This window comes from Hyla sarda, chromosome 4 (assembly GCF_029499605.1).
Source record: "Hyla sarda isolate aHylSar1 chromosome 4, aHylSar1.hap1, whole genome shotgun sequence".
Classification (NCBI taxonomy): domain Eukaryota; kingdom Metazoa; phylum Chordata; class Amphibia; order Anura; family Hylidae; genus Hyla; species Hyla sarda.
In genome coordinates, this window is record NC_079192.1 from 224,184,423 (window position 1) to 224,211,051 (window position 26,629).

Genomic DNA, 26,629 nt, shown 5'->3' on the forward strand with positions numbered 1-26,629 from the left:
CCCAGGCTTGCATTGAGGGGCGGAGCGTGAGGTCACTTGGGGGCGCAGGCGTGACGTCACACGCCGCTCACCCTGTGATCGCCCGTAATCAGACCCGGAGCGAACACACTCCGGGGACTGATTACAAACGGGGTGCCGCGTGCAAGATCCGCGGTCAGGCATCTTATCCCCTATCCTTTGGATAGGGCATAAGATGTCTAAGCACCAGAGTACCCCTTTAAAGTCCCCCATTATTATCACGTCATAATACAGACACCAGAATCAGTCCCCACCATAAAACAGACTCCAGAATCAGTACCCACCATAATACAGACTCCAGAATCAGTACCCACCATAATACAGACCCCAGAATCAGTACCCACCATAATACAGACCCCAAAATCAGTCCCCACCATAACACAGACCCCAGAATTAGACCCCACTACAATACAGACCCAAAAATCAGACCCCACCATAATCCAGACCCCAGAATCAAACCCCACCATAATACAGACCCCAGAATCAGTCCTGACCAAAATACAGACTCCAGAATCACCACCAACCACAATACAGACCCCAGAATCAGACCCCTACATAATACAGACCCCAGAATCAGACCCCACCATAATACAGACCCCAGAATCAGACACCACCATAATACAGACCCCAGAATCAGACACCACCATAATACAGACCCCAGAATCAGACCCCACCATAACACAGATCTCAGAATCAGACCCCACCATAATACAGACCCCAGAATCAGACCCCACTGTAATACAGACCCCACCATGATACAGACCCCAGAATCAGACCCCATCATAATACAAGCCTCAGAATCAGTCCCCACCATAATACAGACCTCCGAATCAGACCCCACCACAATACAGACCCCCCCTTTAATTAATACAGACCCCATAATGAGACCCCTCTATAATATAGACCCCAGAATCAGACCCCACCATAATACAGACCCCCCAGAATCACCACCCACCACAATACAGACCCCAGAATCAGAACCCTACATAATACAGACCACAGAATCAGACCCCATCATAATGCAGACCCCAGACTCATACTCCACCATAATACAGACCCAAAAATCAGACCCCACCATAATACAGATCTCAGAATCAGTCCCCACCATAATACAGACCCCAGAATCAGACCCCATCGTAATATAGACCCCCTCATAATACAGACCCCAGAATCACCAATCATAATACAGACCCCAGAATCAGTACACACCATAAAACATACTTTGCACCCCCTCATCATCACTTTGCACCCCCTCTCCCCTCATCATCATCACTTTGCGCCCCCCTGCCTCCCCTCATCATCATCGCTTTGCACCCCCCTCCCCTCATCATCATCACTTTGCACCCCCTATCCTCTCATCATCTTCATCACTTTGCACCCCCCTCCCCTCATCATCATCACTTTGCACCCCCCTCCCCTCATCATCATCACTTTGCACCCCCCTCTCATCATCATCACTTTGCACCCTCCCTTCCCTCATCATCATCACTTTGCACCCCCTCCCCTCATCATCATCACTTTGCACCCCCTCCCCTCATCATCATCACTTTGCACCCCCCTCCCCTCATCATCATCACTTTGCACCCCCCATCCCGTCATCATCACTTTTCACCCCCCCTCATCATCATCATTATTACCTTGCACCCCCCCCTCCCCTCATCATCATCACCTTGCACCCCCCTCATCATCATCACTTTGCACCCCCCTCCCCTCATCATCATCACTTTGCACCCCCCCTCCCGTCATCATCACTTTTCACCCCCCTCATCATCATCATTATTACCTTGCACCCCCCCTCCCCTCATCATCATCACTTTGCACCCCCTCATCATCATCACTTTGCACCCCCCTCATCATCATCATCACTTTTCACCCCCTCCCCTCATCATCATCATCATCATCACTATGCACCCCCCTTCCCTCATCATCATCATCATCATCATCACTATGCACCCCCCTTCCCTCATCATCACTTTGCACCTTCCTCCTCTCATCATCATCACTTTGCACCCCCCTCCCCACATCATCATCACTTTGTACCCCCCTCCCCTCATCATCATCACTTTGCACCCCCCTCTCATCATCATCACTTTGCACCCCCCTCCCCTCATCATCATCACTTTGCACCCCCCCTCCCATCATCATCCTCACTGTGCACCTCCCCTCATCATCATCACTTTGCACCCCCCTCCCCTCATCATCATCACTTTGCACCCCCCTCCCCTCATCATCACTTTGCACCCCCTCCCCTCATCATCATCACTTTGCACCCCCCTCCCCTCATCATCATCACCTCGTCATCATCATCACTTTGCACCCCCCCTCCCCTCATCATCGCTTTGCACCCCCCCTTCCCTCATCATCATCACTTTGCATCCCCCTCATCATCATCACCATTACCTTGCACCCCCCTCATCATCTTCACTTTGCACCCCCCCTCATCATCATCACTTTGCAACCCCCCTCCCCTCATCATCATCACTTTGCATCCCCCCTCATCATCATCATCACTTTACACCCTCTCCCCTCATCATCATCACTTTGCACCCCCTTCCTTCTCTCATCATCATCACTTTGCACCCGCCTCCCCTCATCATCATCACTTTGCACCCGCCTCCCCTCATCATCATCACTTTGCACCCGCCTCCCCTCATCATCATCACTTTGCACCCCCCTCATCATCATCACTTTGCACCCCCCTCATCATCATCACTTTGCACCCCCCCCATCATCATCATCACCTTGCACCCCCCTCCCCTCATCATCATCACTTTGCACCCCCTCATCATCATTACTTTGCACCTCCCCCTCACCATCACTTTGCACCCCCCTCCCCTCATCATCATCACTTTGCACCCCCCTCCCCTCATCATCATCACTTTGCACCCTTTCTCCTCTCATCATCATCACTTTGCAACCCCCCTCCCCGCATCATCATCACTTTGTACCCCCCCTCCCCTCATCATCATCACTTTGCACCCCCCTCTCATCATCATCACTTTGCACCCTCCCTTCCCTCATCATCATCACTTTGCACCCCCCTCCCCTCATCATCATCACTTTGCACCCCCCCTCCCCTCATCATCCTCACTTTGCACCTCCCCTCATCATCATCACTTTGCACCCCCTCCCCTCATCATCATCACTTTGCACCCCCCTCCCCTCATCATCATCACTTTGCACCCCCTCCCCTCATCATCATCACTTTGCAGCCCCCTCCCCTCATCATCATCACTCTGCACCCCCCCTTCCCTCATCATCATCACTTTGCAACCCCCTCATCATCATCACTTTGCACCCCCCGATCATCATCACCATTACCTTGCACCCCCCTCCCCTCATCATCATCACTTTGCACCTCCCTCATCATCATCACTTTGCACCCCCCCTCCCCTCACCATCATCACTTTGCACACACCCCTCATCTCATCATCATCACTTTGCATCCCCCTCCCCTCATCATCTTCATCACTTTGCACCCCCCTTTCCTTCATCATCTTCATCACTTTGCACCCCCCATCATCATCATAATTACCTTGCACCCCCCCTCCCCTCATCATCATCATCACTTTGCACCCCCTTCCTCCCCTCATTATCATCACTTTGCACCCCCATCATCATCTTCATTTTGCACCCCCCCATCAACATTACCTTGCACTCCCCCTCCCCTCATCATCATCACTTTGCACCCCCCTCATCATCATCATCACTTTGCACCCCCTCCCCTCATCATCATCATCATCATCACTATGCACCCCCCTTCCCTCATCATCATCATCATCATCACTATGCACCCCCCTTCCCTCATCATCACTTTGCACCCCCCCTCATCATCATCACTTTGCACCTTCCTCCTCTCATCATCATCACTTTGCACCCCCCTCCCCTCATCATCACTTTGCACCTCCTCTCCTCTCATCATCATCACTTTGCACCCCCCTCCCCACATCATCATCACTTTGCACCCCCCTCCCCACATCATCATCACTTTGTACCCCCCTCCCCTCATCATCATCACTTTGCACCCCCCTCTCATCATCATCACTTTGCACCCCCCTCCCCTCATCATCATCACTTTGCACCCCCCCTCCCATCATCATCCTCACTGTGCACCTCCCCTCATCATCATCACTTTGCACCCCCCTCCCCTCATCATCATCACTTTGCACCCCCCTCCCCTCATCATCATCACTTTACACCCCCTCCCCTCATCATCATCACTTTGCACCCCCTCCCCTCATCATCATCACTTTGCACCCCCCTCCCCTCATCATCACTTTGCACCCCCTCCCCTCATCATCATCACTTTGCACCCCCTCCCCTCATCATCATCACTTTGCACCCCCTCCCCTCATCATCATCGCTTTGCACCCCCCCCTTCCCTCATCATCATCACTTTGCATCCCCCTCATCATCATCACCATTACCTTGCACCCCCCCTCATCATCTTCACTTTGCACCCCCCCCTCATCATCATCACTTTGCAACCCCCCTCCCCTCATCATCATCATCACTTTGCACCCCCTTCCTTCTCTCATCATCATCACTTTGCACCCGCCTCCCCTCATCATCATCACTTTGCACCCGCCTCCCCTCATCATCATCACTTTGCACCCCCCTCATCATCATCACTTTGCACCCCCCCATCATCATCATACCTTGCACCCCCTCATCATCATTACTTTGCACCTCCCCCTCACCATCACTTTGCACCCCCCTCCCCTCATCATCACTTTGCACCCCCCTCCCCTCATCATCATCACTTTGCACCCTTTCTCCTCTCATCATCATCACTTTGCACCCCCCCATCATCATCATACCTTGCACCCCCTCATCATCATTACTTTGCACCTCCCCCTCACCATCACTTTGCACCCCCCTCCCCTCATCATCATCACTTTCCACCCCCTTCATTCTCTCATCATCATCACTTTGCACCCCCCTCCCCTCATCATCATCACTTTGCACCCTTTCTCCTCTCATCAACATCACTTTGCAACCCCCCTCCCCGCATCATCATCACTTTGTACCCCCCCTCCCCTCATCATCATCACTTTGCACCCCCCCCTCATCATCATCACTTTGCAACCCCCCTCCCCTCATCATCATCACTTTGCATCCCCCCTCATCATCATCATCACTTTACACCCTCTCCCCTCATCATCATCATCACTTTGCACCCCCTTCCTTCTCTCATCATCATCACTTTGCACCCGCCTCCCCTCATCATCATCACTTTGCACCCGCCTCCCCTCATCATCATCACTTTGCACCCCCCTCATCATCATCACTTTGCACCCCCCCATCATCATCATACCTTGCACCCCCTCATCATCATTGCTTTGCACCTCCCCCTCACCATCACTTTGCACCCCCCTCCCCTCATCATCATCACTTTCCACCCCCTTCCTTCTCTCATCATCATCACTTTGCACCCCCCTCCCCTCATCATCATCACTTTGCACCCTTTCTCCTCTCATCATCATCACTTTGCAACCCCCCTCCCCGCATCATCATCACTTTGTACCCCCCCTCCCCTCATCATCATCACTTTGCACCCCCCTCTCATCATCATCACTTTGCACCCTCCCTTCCCTCATCATCATAACTTTGCACCCCCTCCCCTCATCATCATCACTTTGCACCCCCCCTCCCCTCATCATCCTCACTTTGCACCTCCCCTCATCATCATCACTTTGCACCACCCTCCCCTCATAATCATCACTTTGCACCCCCTCCCCTCATCATCATCACTTTGCACCCCCTCCCCTCATCATCATCACTTTGCACCCCCTCCCCTCATCATCATCACTTTGCACCCCCCTCCCCTCATCATCATCACTCTGCACCCCCCCTTCCCTCATCATCATCACTCTGCACCCCCCCTTCCCTCATCATCATCACTTTGCACCCCCCTCATCATCATCACTTTGCACCCCCCCTCATCATCATCACTTTGCACCCCCCCTCATCGTCATCACTTTGTACCCCCCCTCCCCTCATCATCCTCACTTTGCACCTCCCCTCATCATCATCACTTTGCACCCCCTCTCCCCTCATCATCATCACTTTGCACCCCCTCCCCTCATCATCACTTTGCACCCCCCTCCCCTCATCATCATCACTTTGCACCCCCTCCCCTCATCATCATCACTTTGCACCCCCCTCCCCTCATCATCATCACTTTTCACCCCCCCCTTCCCTCATCATCATCACTTTGCACCCCCCCTTCCCTCATCATCATCACTTTTCACCCCCCCCTTCCCTCATCATCATCACTTTGGACCCCCCTCCCCTCATCATCATCATCACTTTGTACCCCCCTCCCCTCATCATCACTTTGCACCCACTTTGCACCCTCCCTTCCCTCATCATCATCACTTTGCACCCCCCTCCCCTCATCATCATCACTTTGCACCCCCCCCTCATCATCATCACTTTGCAGCCCCCTCCCCTCATCATCATCACTCTGCACCCCCCCCCCTTCCCTCATCATCATCACTTTGCACCCCCCCTCATCATCATCACTTTGTACCCCCCCCTCATCATCATCACTTTGTACCCTCCTCCCCTCATCATCCTCACTTTGCACCTCCCCTCATCATCATCACTTTGCACCCCCTCTCCCCTCATCATCATCACTTTGCATCCCCTCCCCTCATCATCACTTTGCACCCCCCCTCCCCTCATCATCATCACTTTGCACCCCCTCCCCTCATCATCATCACTTTGCACCCCCCCCTCATCATCATCACTTTGTACCCTCCTCCCCTCATCATCCTCACTTTGCACCTCCCCTCATCATCATCACTTTGCACCCCCTCTCCCCTCATCATCATCACTTTGCATCCCCTCCCCTCATCATCACTTTGCACCCCCCCTCCCCTCATCATCATCACTTTGCACCCCCTCCCCTCATCATCATCACTTTGCACCCCCCTCCCCTCATCATCATCACTTTTCACCCCCCCTTCCCTCATCATCATCACTTTGCACCCCCCCCTCATCGTCATCACTTTGGACCCCTCTCCCCTCATCATCATCATCACTTTGTACCCCCCTCCCCTCATCATCACTTTGCACCCACTTTGCACCCTCCCTTCCCTCATCATCATCACTTTGCACCCCCATCCCCTCATCATCATCACTTTGCACCCCCCTCCCCTCATCATCCTCACTTTGCACCTCCCCTCATAATCATCACTTTGCACCACCCTCCCCTCATAATCATCACTTTGCACCCCCTCCCCTCATCATCATCACTTTGCACCCCCCTCCCCTCATCATCATCACTTTGCACCCCCTCCCCTCATCATCATCACTTTGCAGCCCCCTCCCCTCATCATCATCACTCTGCACCCCCCCTTCCCTCATCATCATCACTTTGCACCACCCCCCCCTCATCATCATCACTTTGTACCCCCCCCTCATCATCATCACTTTGCACCCCCCCTCATCGTCATCACTTTGTACCCCCCCCTCCCCTCATCATCCTCACTTTGCACCTCCCCTCATCATCATCACTTTGCACCCCCTCTCCCCTCATCATCATCACTTTGCACCCCCTCCCCTCATCATCACTTTGCACCCCCCCTCCCCTCATCATCATCACTTTGCACCCCCTCCCCTCATCATCATCACTTTGCACCCCCCTCCCCTCATCATCATCACTTTGCACCCCCCTTCCCTCATCATCATCACTTTGCACCCCCCCCTTCCCTCATCATCATCACTTTGCACCCCCCCCCATTGTCATCACTTTGGACCCCCCTCCCCTCATCATCATCATCACTTTGTACCCCCCTCCCCTCATCATCACTTTGCACCCACTTTGCACCCCCCCTCCCCTCATCATCACTTTGCACCCCCCTCCCCTCATCATCACTTTGCACCCCGCTCCCCTCATCATCATCACTTTACAGCCCCCTCCCCTCATCGCCACCACCTCGTCATCATCATCACTTTGCAAAACACCCATCCCGCCTCCTGTCACCTTGCCTCCCCTCCCCTGCTAATGCCAGGATGCTTAAAAAAAACTTTTACTCATCTATTTCCCACGCATTTCTTCTCCCGCTACAGTGCAGGCGACGATGAGTCACTCATCGGCACCTATACTGCGTGGGGGCAGAGTTTACAGGTCTCCCCTCAGTGAAGCCGCGGGTCCTGTGGTTCACACTGAGAGGAGGCTTAAGCTGTGTGTGCGTGTGCGCACACAGCTGAAAGTGGCGCTCGCTCACCTTGGGGTCCTGGATCCCCATTAGCGGAGTGAGCGCCTCTCTGCCCGGAGCCAGCCCTGCGTGCCACTGAAAAGCACCACACATGCCATGAGTGGCATGCGTGCCAGGGGTTGCCAACCCCTGGAATAGAGTGACTGTGCACATGCTTGACTAGCAGTAGGAGGCAACTATCTAGCAGGTATTACCCATTCAGTGGATAGTGATAACTTGATGTTACTGGCATATTTTGTACCTTCAAGTTTGCTTTGTAGAAGAGTAGCAGATTCCTTCTTATTTATGAGCTCCAGCAGCAGAAACACTGGTACACCATAAACACTGCACCTTACACACTGTTGTAGGATAGTTAAACCTTTTATGGCTTTGTTTTTGCACCACCTTCCTTAAGATGATACATGCAAAGTAGTATTAGTAAATACTCCCCATTGTGTGGCTAGTGGCTAACTTTTATCTACCTTGAATAAAATGGGCTTTTCTTTATTTTCTACAGGATTTTCTTGGGCAAATGTTTTGTACTTTGGGAGAAATAGTTGGTTCTCAAGGAAGTCGACTTGAGAAGCCTGTAACGTGAGTATTCAATATTGAATTTCTTTATTCTTCATCTTTTACTATTTGTAGCTACGGTTAAGGCTACTTTATATACGGGAGAGTCATTTACGAACAGCTAACATATATACAACCTGGATAAATGCATAAGGCCCGTTCACACGGCCGTCTGTCCCCGTAATTACCTTCCCGTTTGAAATTCCGGTCATGCCTCTTTCAAACTGCTTTCAATTGATTGTAAATGGATCCCATGGAATTTTTTTTACAATCCTTTGTCAGCCGTTTGCACTTCTTTGGTTTAATTTCCGTTTTGTTTTTTTTGCAAGAGAAAAAATGGTGCATGCAGTATTTTTTCTTCCGTCAAAGAAAAAATGGAAAAGAAACAGATTCAATAAATGTAACATTGAAGTCTATGGGAAACGGATGAGCCTGTAATGTCATCCCTTTGCACCCATTTTTTTCAAATCCGTTTTTGATCCATTATTACTTCTGATCATGCTCAGAAGAGGTGCGAGCAACCAGAAAGTAGCCAGACAAAAATAAAAATGGACAATAAATGGCTTAAAAACTGATGCAACAAGATGCCACTTAATGGCATTCTTTTGTATCAGTTTGCATCTGTTTGTTAGTGTGGTCTGTTTAGCAGTAATGACATGTGAATAGCGGGCATGAGACAGCGGCCGTGTGAACCTAGCCATAGAAAGTCATTTGTTAGAATGTTGTTTTTTCATAGTAACTTTTGTGTGGCCACATTTAAGAAAATAACACAAAGGGTTGTGGGTGGCTCACACTATAAAAACAATGTATACCGAGGTCGCTGTGTTGCACGATTCCCTTCTTACCAAAAAACAAACAGAGAATTTACACGACTGGATATAGCCCTCTAAGTATGCATATACTACTTAAATAAAAATAAATTAATAACTGATATGGCTAGTTTTACTTAAAATATGTATTAAACTATTAATTGAAAGTCATATCTATAGCAGGGCCCTTGCCAAAGATGAGATACATATTTATGAATTAGCAATAAATGATAAGAGTAAAAATATGATAAAAATCAGTATTAAGTCCAATGAAAGACCACCTGCATAAAAATGTATCGTCACTTGTTGGATAGAGTCTATGATGTAATTAGATAGGCAGTTTAAACATATGAGACAGTTGGTGCACTGCACCACTCACCACCCGACAGCCAGCAAATAGAGAGAGGGTCCCCACAGCTTTCAGAGGATATACACGATCTGGGAAGCAATACAGCAATGTGAAGAGCCATTCTTCCTAATGCTTGCAGACTGGCACGGACATGCGGCAGACTCGAAATGTTAGTCTGCGGCTTCGGAGAGTGCTGCTTGTCGCGATCTGATCTTGCTGCAGGATGGCACGGACATGCATCCAGCCATGATGGAAGTGGCTGTAGTTAGTAGTTGGTAGCAATGGTTGGTGGTGGGTGCAGGGGGGAGTGGTGGCGTCCTCATGCTGAGGATTGCGCGTGTGGTACAGTGGTACCTAAGTAGTGAGGTTCCAGCAGTTGCGAGTGAATTTTTTTTTTTATTGGTGAATATTAGAGATGAACGAATCGAAGCAGATGAACCTGAATTAGTTACGAATTTCAGGATTTAAACTCCAATTAACAGCGTTCCAGGCTCCGGGACACCTAAAAATGTCAGTACATAGGGCAGGGGATGCTGGGAAGGCAAAGTGGGAAGGCAGGTAGGCGGGATGACCCTGAGTCACATGCAGGATGCAGCCTATCAGCATTCATTGACCCCTGTGATGTCACAGCCCTATACAGTGGTCCCTCAACATTCGATGGTAATTCGTTCCAAACGAGCCATCGTTTGTCGAATCCATCGTATGTTGAGGGATTCGTGCAATGTAAAGTATAGGAAGCTGTACTCACCTGTCCCCGCCGCTCGAGATGGTGTCCCCGCCGCTCCCGATGGTGAGCCCGGCCTCCGCTGGGCTCTCCGCTGTCTTCTCCGGTCCTCTGCTGTCTTCTCCGGTCCTCTTCTGTCTTCCGCAAGGCCTTACTGGGCCTGCTTAGCAACGTCATTACGCCGCTGCGTACGCCATTCCTATTGGATGACGTGCGCAGCAGCGTATTGACGTCATCGGAGAGGGCCGAGAAGACACCGGAAGACCAGCGCTGGACCCGGAGGGCACCCCGGAGCATCGTGGAGGGGTAAGTAATACTTACCGCACTACACGGGGAACATTAAGCTGCTATCCGGCAGCAGCTTAAGCATTTGGCGCTGTCGGATAGCACTTAATGCGATGGCCCCGACATAAAAAAGCATTGTATGTCGATGCTGACATCGACATGCGATGGCCTCTGAAAGGCCATCGTATGTCGATTTCATCATATGTTGGGGCCATCGTAGGTCGGGGGGTCACTGTATAATCGGCAGCCATTTTGCGGCTGTTTATTTCATGCCATACACTGTAGAGGGATAGGAGGGACTGCGTGTCTCTGTGTGTTACATAGACACGCTGAATTGATTATAACGCAGCGTTCCACTGCCAACTGCTAGTCACATCAGCATTGTGGACAGAGAGAAGTGCAGTGCTTTGCTTGTTCTCACTGAGAAGGATTTTTACAACAGCCATCAACCTCCCAGTCACTTTATTCAGCATTTTATCAGAGGGGAGCAGATAGCTTTTCCTTTCCTCATACATATCAACAAGTACATTTGGGGTGGCTCAGGTTTTGGTATAAGGTGGTTATACCAGGATATGACGTGCATTTCACTGGCTATTCCTGGCTGGTTGGAGACAAGCTTATTCCTACAGAAAAGTACCAGCAGGCCAAGGAGATGGTGGCCTTGCGCATACTGAAGGAATTGGGATTGATCGTTGAATAGTCGACTTTTATGCTGAAGATCCTTCGTTGTTTTTGCGTTTGTTTTATATGCAGCATCTTGTATTATGAAAAACTCATCTCCCATGTATCACTCTATGAATGTCCTTAATTTATGTCTTTTACATTACTTTATCAGTCACTGCGCATTGACATGACCCTTCCAATCACTTTGATATGCAGGTGGGGTAACGTTCCCAACATGGAAAACATTTGTTATGGGAAGTAATTCACCATGTGCCACTTTCTATGCAGTGTTTCCATGCATCTTTTTTGTTAGATCACACACAGTACTTTGCTTTTCATGCCATACACTGTAGAGGGTTAGGAGGGACTGCGTGTCTCTGTGTGTTACACAGACACGCTGAATTGATTATAACGCAACGTTCCACTGCCAACTGCTAGTCACATCAGCTTTGTGGACAGAGAGAAGAGCAGTGCTTTGCTTGTTCTCACTGAGAAGGATTTTTACGCCAGCCATTAACTTTATTCAGCATTTTATCAAAAAAGTGCAGATAGCTTTTCGTTGCCTCATACATATCAATAAGCTGCCTTAACTTCATGAACCCTATCACAGGAGGCAGGAATGATTTTTCAGCGCAATTCTGTGTATTTTTTTATCCACAAGAAATCATCTGCTGCTTATACTATTCTGTAGACGGTATAAAAACCAGCAGTTCACACCATTCTTAATACTCTGTGACAGAGTGCAATTTTGGATTTAATAGACTTTTTTTTTTTTGTGGTGCGCACTGTTGTGTCCTGCTGCTGTGCAAAAATTTTTTTTTCAGCGGACTGTAGTGCATTTTTCTGCCCTCATAGGTGCACCACATACCTACATCAAAGCAGTCTACTATTTTGTGCCTGTTAATCTGTCAAGGGCCAACATACTGTGAAAGTCCAAGCAAAAGTAATCACTGGCTGTTGTTTCATGAAAATACGTTTTCCAAGTGTACTGTAGTGCATTTTTTTGCCCTCATACGTGCAAACCACATACCTACATCTAAGTAGTGCACTTTTTTGTACCTGTTAATCTGTAACAAGCCTACATACAGTGAAAGGCCAGGGAAAACTAATCACTGGCTGTTGTTTTATGAAAATATGTTTTCCAAGTGTACTGTAGCGCATTTTTTTGCCCTTATACGTGCATACCACATACCTACATCTAAGTAGTGTACCATATTGTACCTGTCAATCTGTCAAGGGCCTACATACTGTCAAAGTCCAAGCAAAAGTACTCACCAGCTGGTGTTTTAAAAAAAATACAGAGTTTTTAGGCGTATTGCAGCGCATTTTTCTGCCCTCATCAGTGCATACCGCATACGTACATCTAAGTAGTGTACCATTTAGTACCTGTTAATCTGTCAAGGGCCTACATACTGTGAAAGGACAGCCAAAAAGTCATCACTGGATGGTGTTTTACAAAAATTACAGAGTTTTTAGGCTCATTGTAGCGCATTTTTCTGCCCTCCTAAGTGCATACCGCATACGTACATCTAAGTAGTGTACTATTTTGTACCTGTTAATCTGTCAAGAGCCTACATACCAGGGATTGACCGATTATCGGTTTGGCCGATATTATCGGCCGATAATCACGATTTTGGGCATTATCGGTATCAGCAATTACCTTGCCGATAAGCCGATAATGCCCCGCCCTGTCGTTGTGCCACCATATGGTCTCCTCATGCTGATGCTACCACCTCCAGGCACTGTCATTGTGCCGCCATATGGTTTCCTCATGCTGATGCTGCCACCTCCAGGCTCTATTATTGTGCTGCTCTATGGTCTCCTCATGCTGATGCTACCACCTCCAGGTTCTCTCATTGTGCTGCCATGGATACTGCAAAACATAATTAACTTGCTGGTCCCCAGTTTCAGAAATTCCTTGTGTTAGGGTCACTTTCAGGACTCCTGATGCCACCTCCAGGCTGTGCCATTCAGCCACTATATGGTATCCTCATGCTTCAGCCACCTCCAGGCTGTGCCATTCAGACACTATATGGGCCCCTTGTGATTTCCCCACTTCCAGGCTGTGTCATTCAGCCAATATATTGTTTCCCGATGCTGCTGGATATTACCTACAATTTTTATGGTAGCACTAGTAAACATACATGCTCATTAAAGATTTCAACATTGATCTTTTAATGTTAGGGGTTGTGAAGCCCTCTTATGTACACATCCTGCTGCTTGATCCAGGCTGTGTGTTTCAGGAACTACTTGGCTTACTGATGCTGGGCCTGTGCCTAAATTTTTGGGATGTTAGCACTAGCTAACATACCTGTTCTATACAGATTTCAATATTCACCTTTTAATGTTAGGGGTTATTACGCCCTCTTGTGTACTTCTGTTGCTGCCTGAACCAGGCTGTGTTTCAGCAACTATATGGTTTAGGGATGCTGCTGGGCCTGTGCCAAATTTTTTTTTGATGTTAGCACTAGCTAACATACATTATCTATACAGATTTCAACATTAACATAATGTTACGGGTTGTGAAGCGCTCTTGTAAACTCATGCTGATGCCTGCTCCAGGCTGTGTGTTTCAGGAACTACTTGGCTTAGTGATGCTGCTGGGCTTGGGCCTTACATTTTTGGATGTTAGCACTAGCTTACATACATTCTTGAGATTTCAACATTGATCTTTCAATCTTAGGGGTTATGAAACCATCTTGTACACTCCTGCTGCTGACTGCTCCTGTCTGTGTCATTCAGCAACTACATGGTTTAGTGATGGTGCTGGGCCTAGGACATTACCTATATATGGTCTCCTCATGCTTCAGCCATCTCCATGCTGTGTCATGGTCTCCATATATTGACTGTGTATTGTAGGAAACATGTGGCTATCCTTGAGTTACTCACCCAGCATTATTGCCATGTTGATACCAGACCAGTAATAAAATGAATATTGCCAAGGACTAGCAGAAACAGGGAACTGTGGATACTGACAACCGGCTGTTTGAATTGACTGACTACCATTTTGAAGTTCCTCAGTTCCAGTAGGCTTTAAGTCATTCATTCTTTGTTGTGATTGCAGAATTAAGTTGTATCATGTTTTCCTGTTCCTCCGATTAGCTAATGTCACTGGAACACACAATACTCATATTGTCATCTAATGAAGGATCCTTTTCTTCAGAGAATGTATCTATCAGTTTATTATTTTGAATGTCAGGTGGTATTCTGACAATTTCTGATTATAAATGAATTTTGTAATCTGGGACACAGGTAAAAATAAGTATTTTATTAGTGCATACCACATACCTACATCTAAGTAGTGTACTATTTTGTTCCTGTTAATCTGTCAAGGGTCTATATACTGTGAAAGGACAGCCAATAGTACACCCCTGCGGCTGTTCTAGACAAATACTGTTTTATGCGAACTTAAGCGTATTGTACTCCCCTCAAATACGCAATAAGTATGTCAGGCAGAGTAGTGAAATTTAAATTACTAAATCAATGATATCAATTTCAAAATCTTAAATGTCAAAATCATAGATTTCAATGGTCTCATCATGCTGCTGCCAACTCCAGGCTGTGCCATTCAGACACTATATGGTCTCCTCCTACTGATGCCACCTCCAGGCTCTATCATTGTGCTGACATGTGACTCCTTGTTAGATTAGGTCCTTTGTACCCACATGCCGGGGCCCAGGACACTAAAACTTGGGAGTTAAGTTCCATTTCAAAATCCTCAATTTCAATATCTTAGATTTCTATATCAAATTCTTGTGTTGCAATGGTCTCCTCATGCTTCAGCCACCTTCAGGCTGTACCATTCAGACACTACATGGGCTCCTTATACTTTCCCCACCTCCAGGCTGTGTCATTTAGCCAATATATCATTTTCTGATGCTACTGGGACTGGGATATTAACTCCAAATATGTTCTGGTAGCACTAGCTAACATAATGCTTAATTGAGATTACAAGCTTGATCTTTCAATGTAAGGGTTTATGAAACCCACTTGGGTCCTGCAGATGCCTGCGCCTGACTGCTCCTGTGTGTTTCAGGAACTACTTAACTTATTGATGCTTCTGGACGTGGGCCTTAAATTTTTGGATGTTTAGCACGAGCTAAATACATGCTTAATAGAAATTTCAACATTGATCTTTCAATGTAAGGGGTTATGAAACCCTCGGGTGTACTGCTGATGCCTGCTCCTGACTGTGTGTTTCAGGAACTACTTGGCTTATTGATGCTTCTGGGCTTGGGCCTTACATTTTTAAATGTTTAGCACTAGCTAAATACATGCTTAATTAAGATTTCAACATTGTTCTTTCAATGTAAGGGGATATGAAATCCTCTTGTGTACTGCTGATGCCTGCTCCTGACTGTGTGTTTCAGGAACTACTTGGCTTACTGATGCTGCTGGGCTTGGGCCTTAAATTTTTGGATGGTAGCACTAGCTAACATGCATCTTCAATAGAGATTTCATCATTCACCTTTTAATGTTAGGGGTTGTGAATCCCTCTTGTGTACTCATGCTGCTGCCTGCTCTTGTATGTGTCATATAGCAACTACATGGTTTAGTGATGCTGCTGAGCCTAGGACATTAACTATATATATTTATGGTAGCACTTGGTACCATCCATCTTCAATTGAAATTTCAAAATTCATCTTTTATTATTAGAGATTGTGAGGCCCTATTGTCTCCTCATCTGCCGCCAACTCCAGGCTGTGCCATTAAGACACTATATGGTCTCCTCATGCTTCAGCCAACTCCAGGCTGTGCCATTTAGGCAATATATGGTTTACTGATGCCACTGGGACTGGGTCTGGGAATAAAAAAATTTTGATGGTAGTACTAGCTACTCAAAATCTTCAGTTTAAATTTCAGAATTCATCTTGTAATCTTAGGGATTGTGAAGGCCTAGTGTCTACTCATGCTGCTGCCAACTCCTGGCTGTGCCATTCAGACACTATATGGTCTCCTCATGCTGCCAACACCTCCACACTGTGTCATTCAGCCACTATATGGTCTCCTCATGCTGCCAACACCTCCACGCTGTGTCATTCAGCCACTATATGGTCTGCTCATGCTTCCGACAGCTCCACGCTGTGTCATTCAGCCACTATATAGTCTCCTCATGCTTCAGCCTCATTCAGGCTGTGTCATCCCGTCACTATATGATCTCCTAATGCTGCCACCACCTCCACATTGTGTCATTCAGCCACTATATGGTCTCCTCATGCTGCCGACACCTCCACACTGTGTCATTCAGCCACTATATGGTCTCCTCATGCTGCCAACGCCTGCACGCTGTGTCATTCAGCCACTATATGGTCTCCTCATACTGATGCCACCTCCAGGCTCTGTCATTGTGCTGCTCTGCGGCAGTGATTCTAAAAGTGATGTCGGTAATCTGCATGTTATTCTGAATAACAGTATTATTTCACTACCCCCAGCACACTCCATATGCATGTTAGAACACAGCAAAGTGTTCTACACCCCTATTGAGGCTCTCTGTAGGCCATAAATAGCCGTTTTTAATATAGATTCACCATGAATAAATTCGGATCAAACCAAATTTTTTCGAAAAATTCGGCGAATTGGCCGAATCGAATTTTTCAAAAGTTCGCTCATCTCTAGTGAATATATCTGAAAGTTCATATGCAGGTTGTCTATAAGTATTGGGGTATACAGCAATTCCAAATGCATTTTGGGGGGTCCCCTTTCTCAGTAGCGGTGTATAGGGTCTATACACCGCTACTGAGAAAGGGGACCCCCCTGAAACACGTTTGGCATTGATGTACACCCCAATACTAATTGTCCATGCCAGTCTGCAAGCATTAGGAAGAATGGCTCTTTACATTTCTGTACTGCTACCCAGATCGTATATCTCCTCTGAAAGCTGCGGGAACCTTGCTGTATTTGCCGGCTGTTGGGTGGTATGTTTAAAATACCTATCTGATTACATCATAGACTCTATCCAACAAGTGACTATACATTTTTATGCAGGTGGTCTTTCATTGGACTTAATACTGATTTTTATAATCTTTTTACTCTTATCATTTATTGCTAATTCATATATATAGTTAGTATGGTTGAAAAAAGACATATGTCCATCAAGTTCAATCAGGGAATTGAAGGGAAGGGTGTAAGGGGATAAGGGGAAGGGATGTAGTTTTATAATTCTGCATAAGCATTAATGTTATTTTGTTCCAGGAATGTATTTAAACCTGTTTTAAAGCTATTAATTGTTCCTGCTGTGACCAGTTCCTGAGGTAGACTGTTCCATAAATTCACAGTTCGTATGGTAAAGAAGGTGTGTCGCCCCTTTAGACTAAACCTTTTCTTCTCCAGTCGGAGGGAGTGCCCCGTCGTCCTTTGGGGGGGGTTTAACCTGGAACAGTTTTTCTCCATATTTTTGTATGGGCCATTTATATACTTATATACATTTATCATATCCCCCCTTAAACGTCTCTTCTCAAGACTAAACAATTGCAACTCCTTTAATCGTTCCTCGTAGCTAAAATGTTCCATGCCCCATATTAGTTTAGTCGCACGTCTCTGCACCCTTTCCAGCTCTGCAGTGTCCCTTTTATGGACAGGTGACCAAAACTGAACAGCATATTCCAGGTGAGGCCGTACTAATGCTTTATAAAGGGGGAGTATTATGTCCCTGTCCCTTGAGTCCATACCTCTTTTGATACATGACAATATCCTGCTGGCTTTGGAAGCAGCAGCCTGACATTGCATGCTATTCTGAAGTCTGTGATCTACAAGTACACCCAGATCCTTCTCTACCAGTGACTCTGCCAGTTTAATCCCCCCCTAAAACATATGATGCATGCATGTTATTAGTACCCAGATGCATAACTTTACATTTATCCACATTGAACCTCATTTGCCAAGTGGATGCCCAGACCCTTAGTCTATCCAAGTCATCTTGTAACCTATACACATCCTCTATAGACTGTACTGTGCTACAAAGCTTGGTGTCATCTGCAAAGATAGAAACAGAGCTGTTAATACCATCCTCTATATCATTGATAAATAAATTAAACAACAGCGGGCCCTGTACTGAACCTTGGGGTACACCACTAATAACCGGGGACCAATCAGAGTACGAATCATTGACCACCACTCTCTGGGTACGATCCATGAGCCAGTGTTCAATCCAGTTACAAACTAAAGTTTCCAAACCCAAAGACCTTAACTTACCTGTCAGACGTCTATGAGGGACAGTGACAAACGCTTAAGCAAAATCCAGAAACACTATATCCACAGCCATTCCTCTGTCAAGGCTTCTACTCACCTCTAGCAAATTAGATTGGTTTGACAACTTCTATCCTTAGTAAACCCATGCTGGCTATCACTTATAATACAATTATCCCCTATGTATTCCTGTATGTAATCCCGTATAAGTCCTTCAAACAATTTACCCACAATGCACGTTAAACTTACCGGTCTATAATTGCCTGGTGAAGACCTAGAGCCCTTCTTGAAGATTGGCACCACATTTGCCTTGCACCAGTCCCTTGGCACAATACCAGAAACCAGAGAATCTCTAAATATCATGAACAAGGGTACAGATATTACTGAACTTACCTCTCTAAGAACTCTTGGGTGTAGTCCATCCGGTCCTGGAGATTTGCTTACATTTACTTTACTTAACTTGCCTTGTACCATCTCTACATTAAGCCAGTTCAGTACATTACATGATGTTTTACCTGCACTGACCTGTCCAATGTCAGCTTCTTTTTCCTTAGTATATACAGAACTAAAGAACCCATTCAGTAGCTCCGCCTTCTCTTCATCGCCCGTGACAATCTCCCCATTATCAATATTAAGGGGTCCTACATGCTCTGTCCTTGTTTTTTTTGTATTTATATATCTAAAAAAATATTTAGGATTAGCTTTGCTTTCTTTGGCAACCTGTCTCTCATTTCGAATTTTTGCTGTTTTATTACATTTTTACAGATTTATTAAGCTCCTTGTACTGTTTAAATGTTATAGCTGACCCATCAGATTTGTATTTTTTGAAGGCAATTTTTTGTTGTTTATTGCTCTTTTAACATAATTTGTCAGCCATGTAGGATTTAGTTTTAATCGTTTATATTTGTTCCCCTTTGGTAGAGATGAGCGAACTTACAGTAAATTCGATTCGTCACGAACTTCTCGGCTCGGCAGTTGATGTCTTTTCCTGCGTAAATTAGTTCAGCCTTCAGGTATCCACCTTTTCCAGCCCACCGGAGCACCACAAAGCTGAACTAATTTATGCAGGAAAAGTTATCAACTGCCAAGCCGAGAAGTTCGTGACGAATCGAATTTACTGTAAGTTCGCTCATCTCTACCCTTTGGTATATATTTAGCTGTATAGTTATTTAGAGTTGATTTAAAAATTTCCCATTTATCTTCTGTATCAGTATTTGAGAACACCTCCCCCCAGTCTATGTCCTGTAGTGCACCTCTCAGCCCAGGGAAATTTGCCTTTTTAGGGTACGTTCCCACACGGCGTATTTTGCTGCGTATTTGCTGCGTATTTGGTGCTGCGTATTTTCCTACCCATTGACTTCAACAGAGAAAATGAAATACGCAGCAGCAAATACGTAGCAAATACGCAGCAAATACGCCGTATGGGAATGTACCTTAAAGTTATATGTTTTTGCCTTCCCCATCTGTCTTTGTTTTCTACATTTTAAGTCAAAAGTAACTATATTGTGGTCGCTATTACCAAGGTTTTCCCGCACAGTTATATTACCAACCAGCTGTGCATTGTTGGAAATGATCAGATCCAACAAGCCATCACTTCTTGTTGGGTCCTCCACAAACTGGCACATAAAATTAAAAAAAATTGTATGTATCTTGTCTGTGGCAAGGGCCCTGCTATAGACGTGACTTTCAATGAATCTATATATATATATATATATATATATATATATATATATAACAAAACTCAATGGCCCTCATTTACTAAGAAAATCGGGTTGTAAGTCTATGTTGCTTTCTTACCCAATTGCTTTTTCCCCCTGATATTTATTATTATGTCGCATCCTGTTTGTCGCACGTGGGTTTTGTTGGTTTTGGTTTCCAAATCCTCTGAGCTGTCGGGAAAAAATCCACAACAATTCAACAAATTCGGGTTGGAAACCTTTATAAATACGTGGGAAAGCTCAGAAATGTCGGGTTACGCCCCTTTTTCGGGTTTGGGAGAATCCACATCGGGTCTGTCGGGAAAAAATGTTGCATCGTGTCGCAGACTGGCGCATGATGTCTGCGACATGGCGCAGACAAAGATGCGACAAAAAAAACCCGACAAAAGAGGTCGGGTTTAGAATAGTAAATGAGGGCCAGTGTGTGTGTGTGTGTGTGTGTATGTATGTGTGTATGTTCCAGCATCAAGTCCAAACGTCTAAAGATATTAAAGGGGTACTCATCACTAAGACAACTTATCCCCTGTCCAAAGGATAGGGATAAGATGTCTGATTGCGGGGGTCCCACTGTCACGCCCCCTCCCATAGTCTTGCATTGAGGTCACTATACTCCGTCCCCGTGGTCAGGAGGCATAAGACTTGGAGCCTCCAGCGCTTCCTACAGTGCTAATAGGTGGGTGCTGCATGCTCGATTGCAGGGGTCCCCAGCTCCTTTGGATAGGGGATAAGATGTCTTAGTGCCGGAGTACCTCTTTAACATGAAACTTGGCACACATGTTATTTATATGTCAACAACAAACATAGGATAGGTAATTTAACCCTTTCTCACCCCCATTTGCCAGGGTCGGGGATTTTGTTTAAAGTCCCATACAAGTCTATGGGAAATATATGTTACTGCATAACTTCCAAACGGCTGGAGATATTTAAATAATACTTGGTCACATGTTACTTATATGTCCACTTAAAATAGAGGAAAGTTAATTTAACACTTAACTACCCCTATTTGTGAGGGTCGGGGTTATTGTTTAAAGTGCCATGCAAATCAATGGGAAATGTATGTTCCCACATAACTTCCGTATGGCTGGAGATATTTCAATAATACCTGATACACATATTACTTACATTATATGTCAAATAAAAAGATATGATAGTTAAATTAACCCTTTCCTACACCCTTATATAAAAGATGGGTTTTTGTTTTAAGTCCCATGCAAGTTTATGGGACTTCCAGTACCTTACTCCACAAGCTCCGCCCTGCATCTCCTCGTGAATGTTTCAGTCCGTCTTTTAAGCCACACCCCATCTCACAAAGGCACGCCCACATTTAAGTCCCACCCCTTTTTAATATACCCTGTTTGTGCATCAGTCTGGTTTGCAAATCACGCCCAGGCCCTATTTTCAGCTTTTCAATATCTTCATTACAAATCAGTCCCACCTGAGGACAGGATATGAGGATGGGACATGAGATCAGGATATGAGGTCGAGATAGGAGGTCAGGATAGGCGGTCGGGATAGGACGTTGGGATAGGAGGACGGGATATGAGGTTGAGATAGGAAGATGGGATAGGAGGTCGGGATATGAGGACGGGATATGGCAACAATATATGAGGACATGATATGAAGTCAAAAGCTTCCTCCTTTGTTGATTTTCCTCCCCAACAAGGATTAGCAAGGAAAAACCGGTACTCAGCTAGTCTATATATAAAACTCAATGTGTGTGTGTATGTTCCAGCATCACGTCTAAACGGCTAACGATATTAACATGAAACTTGGCACACATGTTACTTATATGTCAGTATACTTATAGGTACAGTATAGTTCCCCCACATTAGGTGCAGTATAGTTCCCCCACATTAGGTGCAGTATAGTTCCCCCCACATTAGGTGCAGTATAGTTCCCCACATTAGGTGCAGTATAGTTCCCCCACATTAGGTGCAGTATAGTACCCCCACATTAGGTGCAGTATAGTTTCCCCACATTAGGTGCAGTATAGTTCCCCCACATTAGGTGCAGTATAGTTCCCCCACATTAGGTGCAGTATAGTTCCCCCACATTAGGTGAAGTATAGTTCTCCCACATTAGGTGCAGTATAGTTCTCCCCACATTAGGTGCAGTATAGTTCTCCCCACATTAGGTGCAGTATAGTTCCCCCACATTAGGTGCAGTATAGTTCCCCCACATTAGGTGCAGTATAGTTCCACCCACATTAGGTGCTGTATAGTTCCCCCCACATTAGCTGCAGTATAGTTCCCCCACATTAGGTGCAGTATAGTTTCCCCACATTAGGTGCAGTGTAGTTCCCCCACAGACATACAGCCTTCAGCCATATACAGTGTATGGCTGGAGGCTGTATGCCTGTGTACTTCCCCACTTCAGTGCTCCATCCACCGCTCCTCCGGTCAGGGGTCACAGTCTACTGCTATGGCCTACAGGCCCCGGGACTGGAGGAGCAGTGGTCGGAGCACTGAAGATGATGTACATACAGGTAACTTACCATGCGCACGCGCATCCTCCTCCTCGCTGCTCCGCTCTGCTGATGCTATGGGCGCACGCACGGGACATCAGTGACGTCCCAGCATGCGCTACTTCCCGGCGGCCCCTATGTTTTTAAAGTTAACGCAGGGCCACAGAAAGGTAACGGGGACATCCTTGTGTCCAGAAAAGATCTTTCGGGACACAGGGATGTCCCGAATGGGCTGATGGTGAACTATGGCCGCGTGCCCACAGAGGGGGCTCGGCATGCCACCTGTGGCACGCTTGCCATAGGTTCGCCATCACTGTTATATATCATATGATAGTTAAATTAACTCTTACCTACACCCTTATATAAAAGATGGGTTTTTGTTTCAAGTCCCATGCAAGTATATAGGACTTCCAGTACCTTATTCCACAAGCTCCGCTCTGCATCTCCTGGTGAATGTGTCAGTCAGGCTTGCAAGCCACTCCCCTCATTCATGCCACGCCCCATCTCACAAAGACATGCCCACTGTTTAAGCCACACCCCTTTTATTATCTACCCTTTTTGTACATTGGTCTGGCTTGCAAATCACGCCCAGTCCCACAAAGCCACGGCCCCTTCTATTTTCAGCTTACAATATCTTCATCAAATCAGTCCCACCTGAGGACAGTAAATGAGGATGAGATATAAGGACGGGATATGAGGTCGGGACATGTAGACGGGATATGAGGAAGGGATATGAGGACAGGATAGGAGGTCGGGATAGGAGGTCGGGATAGGAGGGCGGGATAGGAGGGCGGGATAGGAGGGCGGGATATGAGGACGGGATACAGGGTCGGGCTATGAGGACAGAATATGAGGACGGGATATGAGGATCGGATATGAGGTCGGGATATGAGGTCGGGATATGAGGACAGGATAGGAGGTCGGGATAGGAGGACAGAATAGGAGGTTGAGATATGAGGACGGGATATGAGGTCGAGATAGGAGGTCAGGATATGAGGATGGTATATGAGGTTGAACTATGAGGACGGGATATGAGGACGGGATATGGGGTCGGGATATGGGGTCGGGATAGGAGGACGGGATAGGAGGACGGGATAGGAGGACGGGATAGGAGGACGGGATAGGAGGACGGGATAGGAGGTTGAGATATGAGGACGGGATATTGTGTCGGGCTATGAGGACAGGATATGAGGACTGGATATGAGGTCGGGATATGAGGACGGTATATGAGGACGGGATAGGAGGTCGGGAAATGAGGACGTGATATGAGGACAGGATAGGAGGTCGGGATATGAGTTCAGGATATGAAGACGGCATATGAGGTTAAGATATGAGGACGGGATATGGAGACGGGATATGGGGTTGGGATATGACACCAATATATGAAAACGACATATGAAGTCAAAAGCTTCCTCCTTTGTTGATTTTCCTACCCAACAAGGATTAGGAAAGAAAACCGGGCAACGCCAGGTACTCAGCTAGTAGTTTAATAAATATTTTAAGTAAAGCTAGCCATATCAGTTATTTATTTATTTTTATTTTAGTAGTACATTAAGTAGTATATGCATACTTAGAGGGCTGTATCCAGTCATGTAAATTCTCTGTTCGCATTTAAGAATAGCAGGCTACTTTTTACACACTGGCTATAAAATGTATAGTGCTTTTACGAATATAACAACAACACAATTATATTGGTACTGGGAATCATGTTAATTAATAACTATGGTTAGTATTTTAGTGTTTAGAAAAGATTTGATAAGATGTTCGGGCAATATTATTTAATCATAATGTCACTTTCTTGATTTAGATTTTTGACAATGATGTCATTTTGTGTTATTAATTAATCACGGATAGCACTGTATTATATATTAGGGCATAGAATTTTGATTGTGCATCATCATGTAATATTAGATTAGTTACTATCATGTAATATTACTTGGTTATTGGTGTCAGGTCTTGCACATGTAAGTTATATATATTTTTTCATTTTGATCTTCTATCATGTAATATTGTGTCACCATTGTAGTGTTTTACACATGTATTTATTATTGAATACACTGGTGCTATGTGATTATTATGGTATTTTCAACTTATCTAATTTATTATTTATTCATTAATCATTGATATATTGAGATAAGGATATTTTACCCATATATTCATACTTGCCATTATCTCCATTATGCTATGTTTTATTCGGTATGATCTCGCTATAGTGGCAGAAAACAATACACAGGCATGGGCACCACTCCAGGTGCGCATGTGTCTGGCCCAAGCGCAGCACAGAACTTTTGGCCTCCTTTCAAAATGAGCAGGTATGCGTCACTAGATGTGACTCGGGGAGGCCCATGATGCCACCCGAAAGTCCGTTGCCGTGAGTGCTGGCAACAAGCACCGCAATCAAGGAGCAGTGTATTTAAGGCTGGCAGTTGCACCCACCCTCACCTCCTGATGACAATTCGAAAATGTGTCAAAGTGGAGGTGGGGTGCATCGGTGGAATCTGCAGTATGTCCTAGTCAGGTAAATATGGTCTTTGTAGGTTTTGTACATTGATTTATGGTTTGTAGGTTTTGCTATGTTTTGTTTTTAAACTGGACTACTCCTTTAAAGGGGTAGTCCAGTGGTGAAAAACTTATCCCCTATCCTAAGGATAGGGTATAAGTTTGAGATCGCGGGGGGTCCGACCGCTGGGGCCCCCTGCGATCTTTCTGTACGGGGGCCAGGCTCTCCGGCCAGATAGCGGGTGTCGACCCCCGCACGAAGCGGAGGCTGACACGTCCCTTCAATACATCTCAATGGCAGAGACGGAGATTGCCGAAGGCAGCGCTTCGGCTCTGCCATAGAGTTGTATTGAGGGGGCGTGTCGGCCGCCGCTTCGTGCGGAGGTCGACACGCCCCCTTCCCGCGGGCTGTCGGGGCTCCATACAGGAGATCGCAGGGGGCCCCAGCAGCCGGACCCCCCGCGATCTGCAACTTATCCCCTATCCTTAGGATAGGGGATAAGTTGTTCACCACTGGACTACTCCTTTAAGGCCAAAATGGGCTGTGTCTTTACAGGGTTAAAAAATGCCACAAACATGCCCTTTTTCAGAAAAATTATTTTTTTAATGCTCATTTTGTCATAGGGTTTGTATGCCAACTATTGAGTGGAGTGCACTTGTATTTGTAGTTGTATTGTGACTTTTTAGCCACAGTGCCAGATTTTAAAGGGTTTATCCAGGAATCCAAAAACGTAGCTGATTTCTCACAAAAACCACTCCCTGTCTGTCTTCAGGTTGGGTGTGGTTTTACAACTTGGCTCCATTCACTTCAATGGAACTGAGCTGCAGGACCACACCCAACCTGGAGACAGACAGGGAGCGTTTTTTGAAAGAAATTAGCTACGTTTTTGGATTCCTGGATAACCCCTTTAAAACTGCCTGAGTCACTGTTAAACAATGTATCACAATCTTAGACCACCTGTCCAAGTAAAACTTAGCTAGTGTTTTGAATATGTCCCCTAAAGAGTTTACTAATAAAAGTTATTTTCTTCTTGATTAATTTATAAGTTTGTAAAACTTGTAAATATCCAATAGATAGGAGCACGACTGGATAAATCAGACTGTGCTTCTTCTGCAGATCGACATGTTTCATGATTAT

General features: G+C 46.1%; 1 protein-coding gene across 3 annotated transcripts in view; it reads left to right on the top strand.

Annotated features, from left to right (window-relative positions):
• CPNE8 (copine 8) overlaps window positions 1-26,629 on the top strand; it is a 517,377-nt gene that overhangs the window by 243,351 nt on the left and 247,397 nt on the right. For all 3 annotated transcript variants that reach the window (XM_056573670.1, XM_056573669.1, XM_056573671.1), the window contains exon 6: window positions 8,743-8,819. In XM_056573670.1, the coding sequence (XP_056429645.1) occupies window positions 8,743-8,819 (77 nt within the window). The remainder of the gene's footprint in view (window positions 1-8,742; window positions 8,820-26,629) is intronic.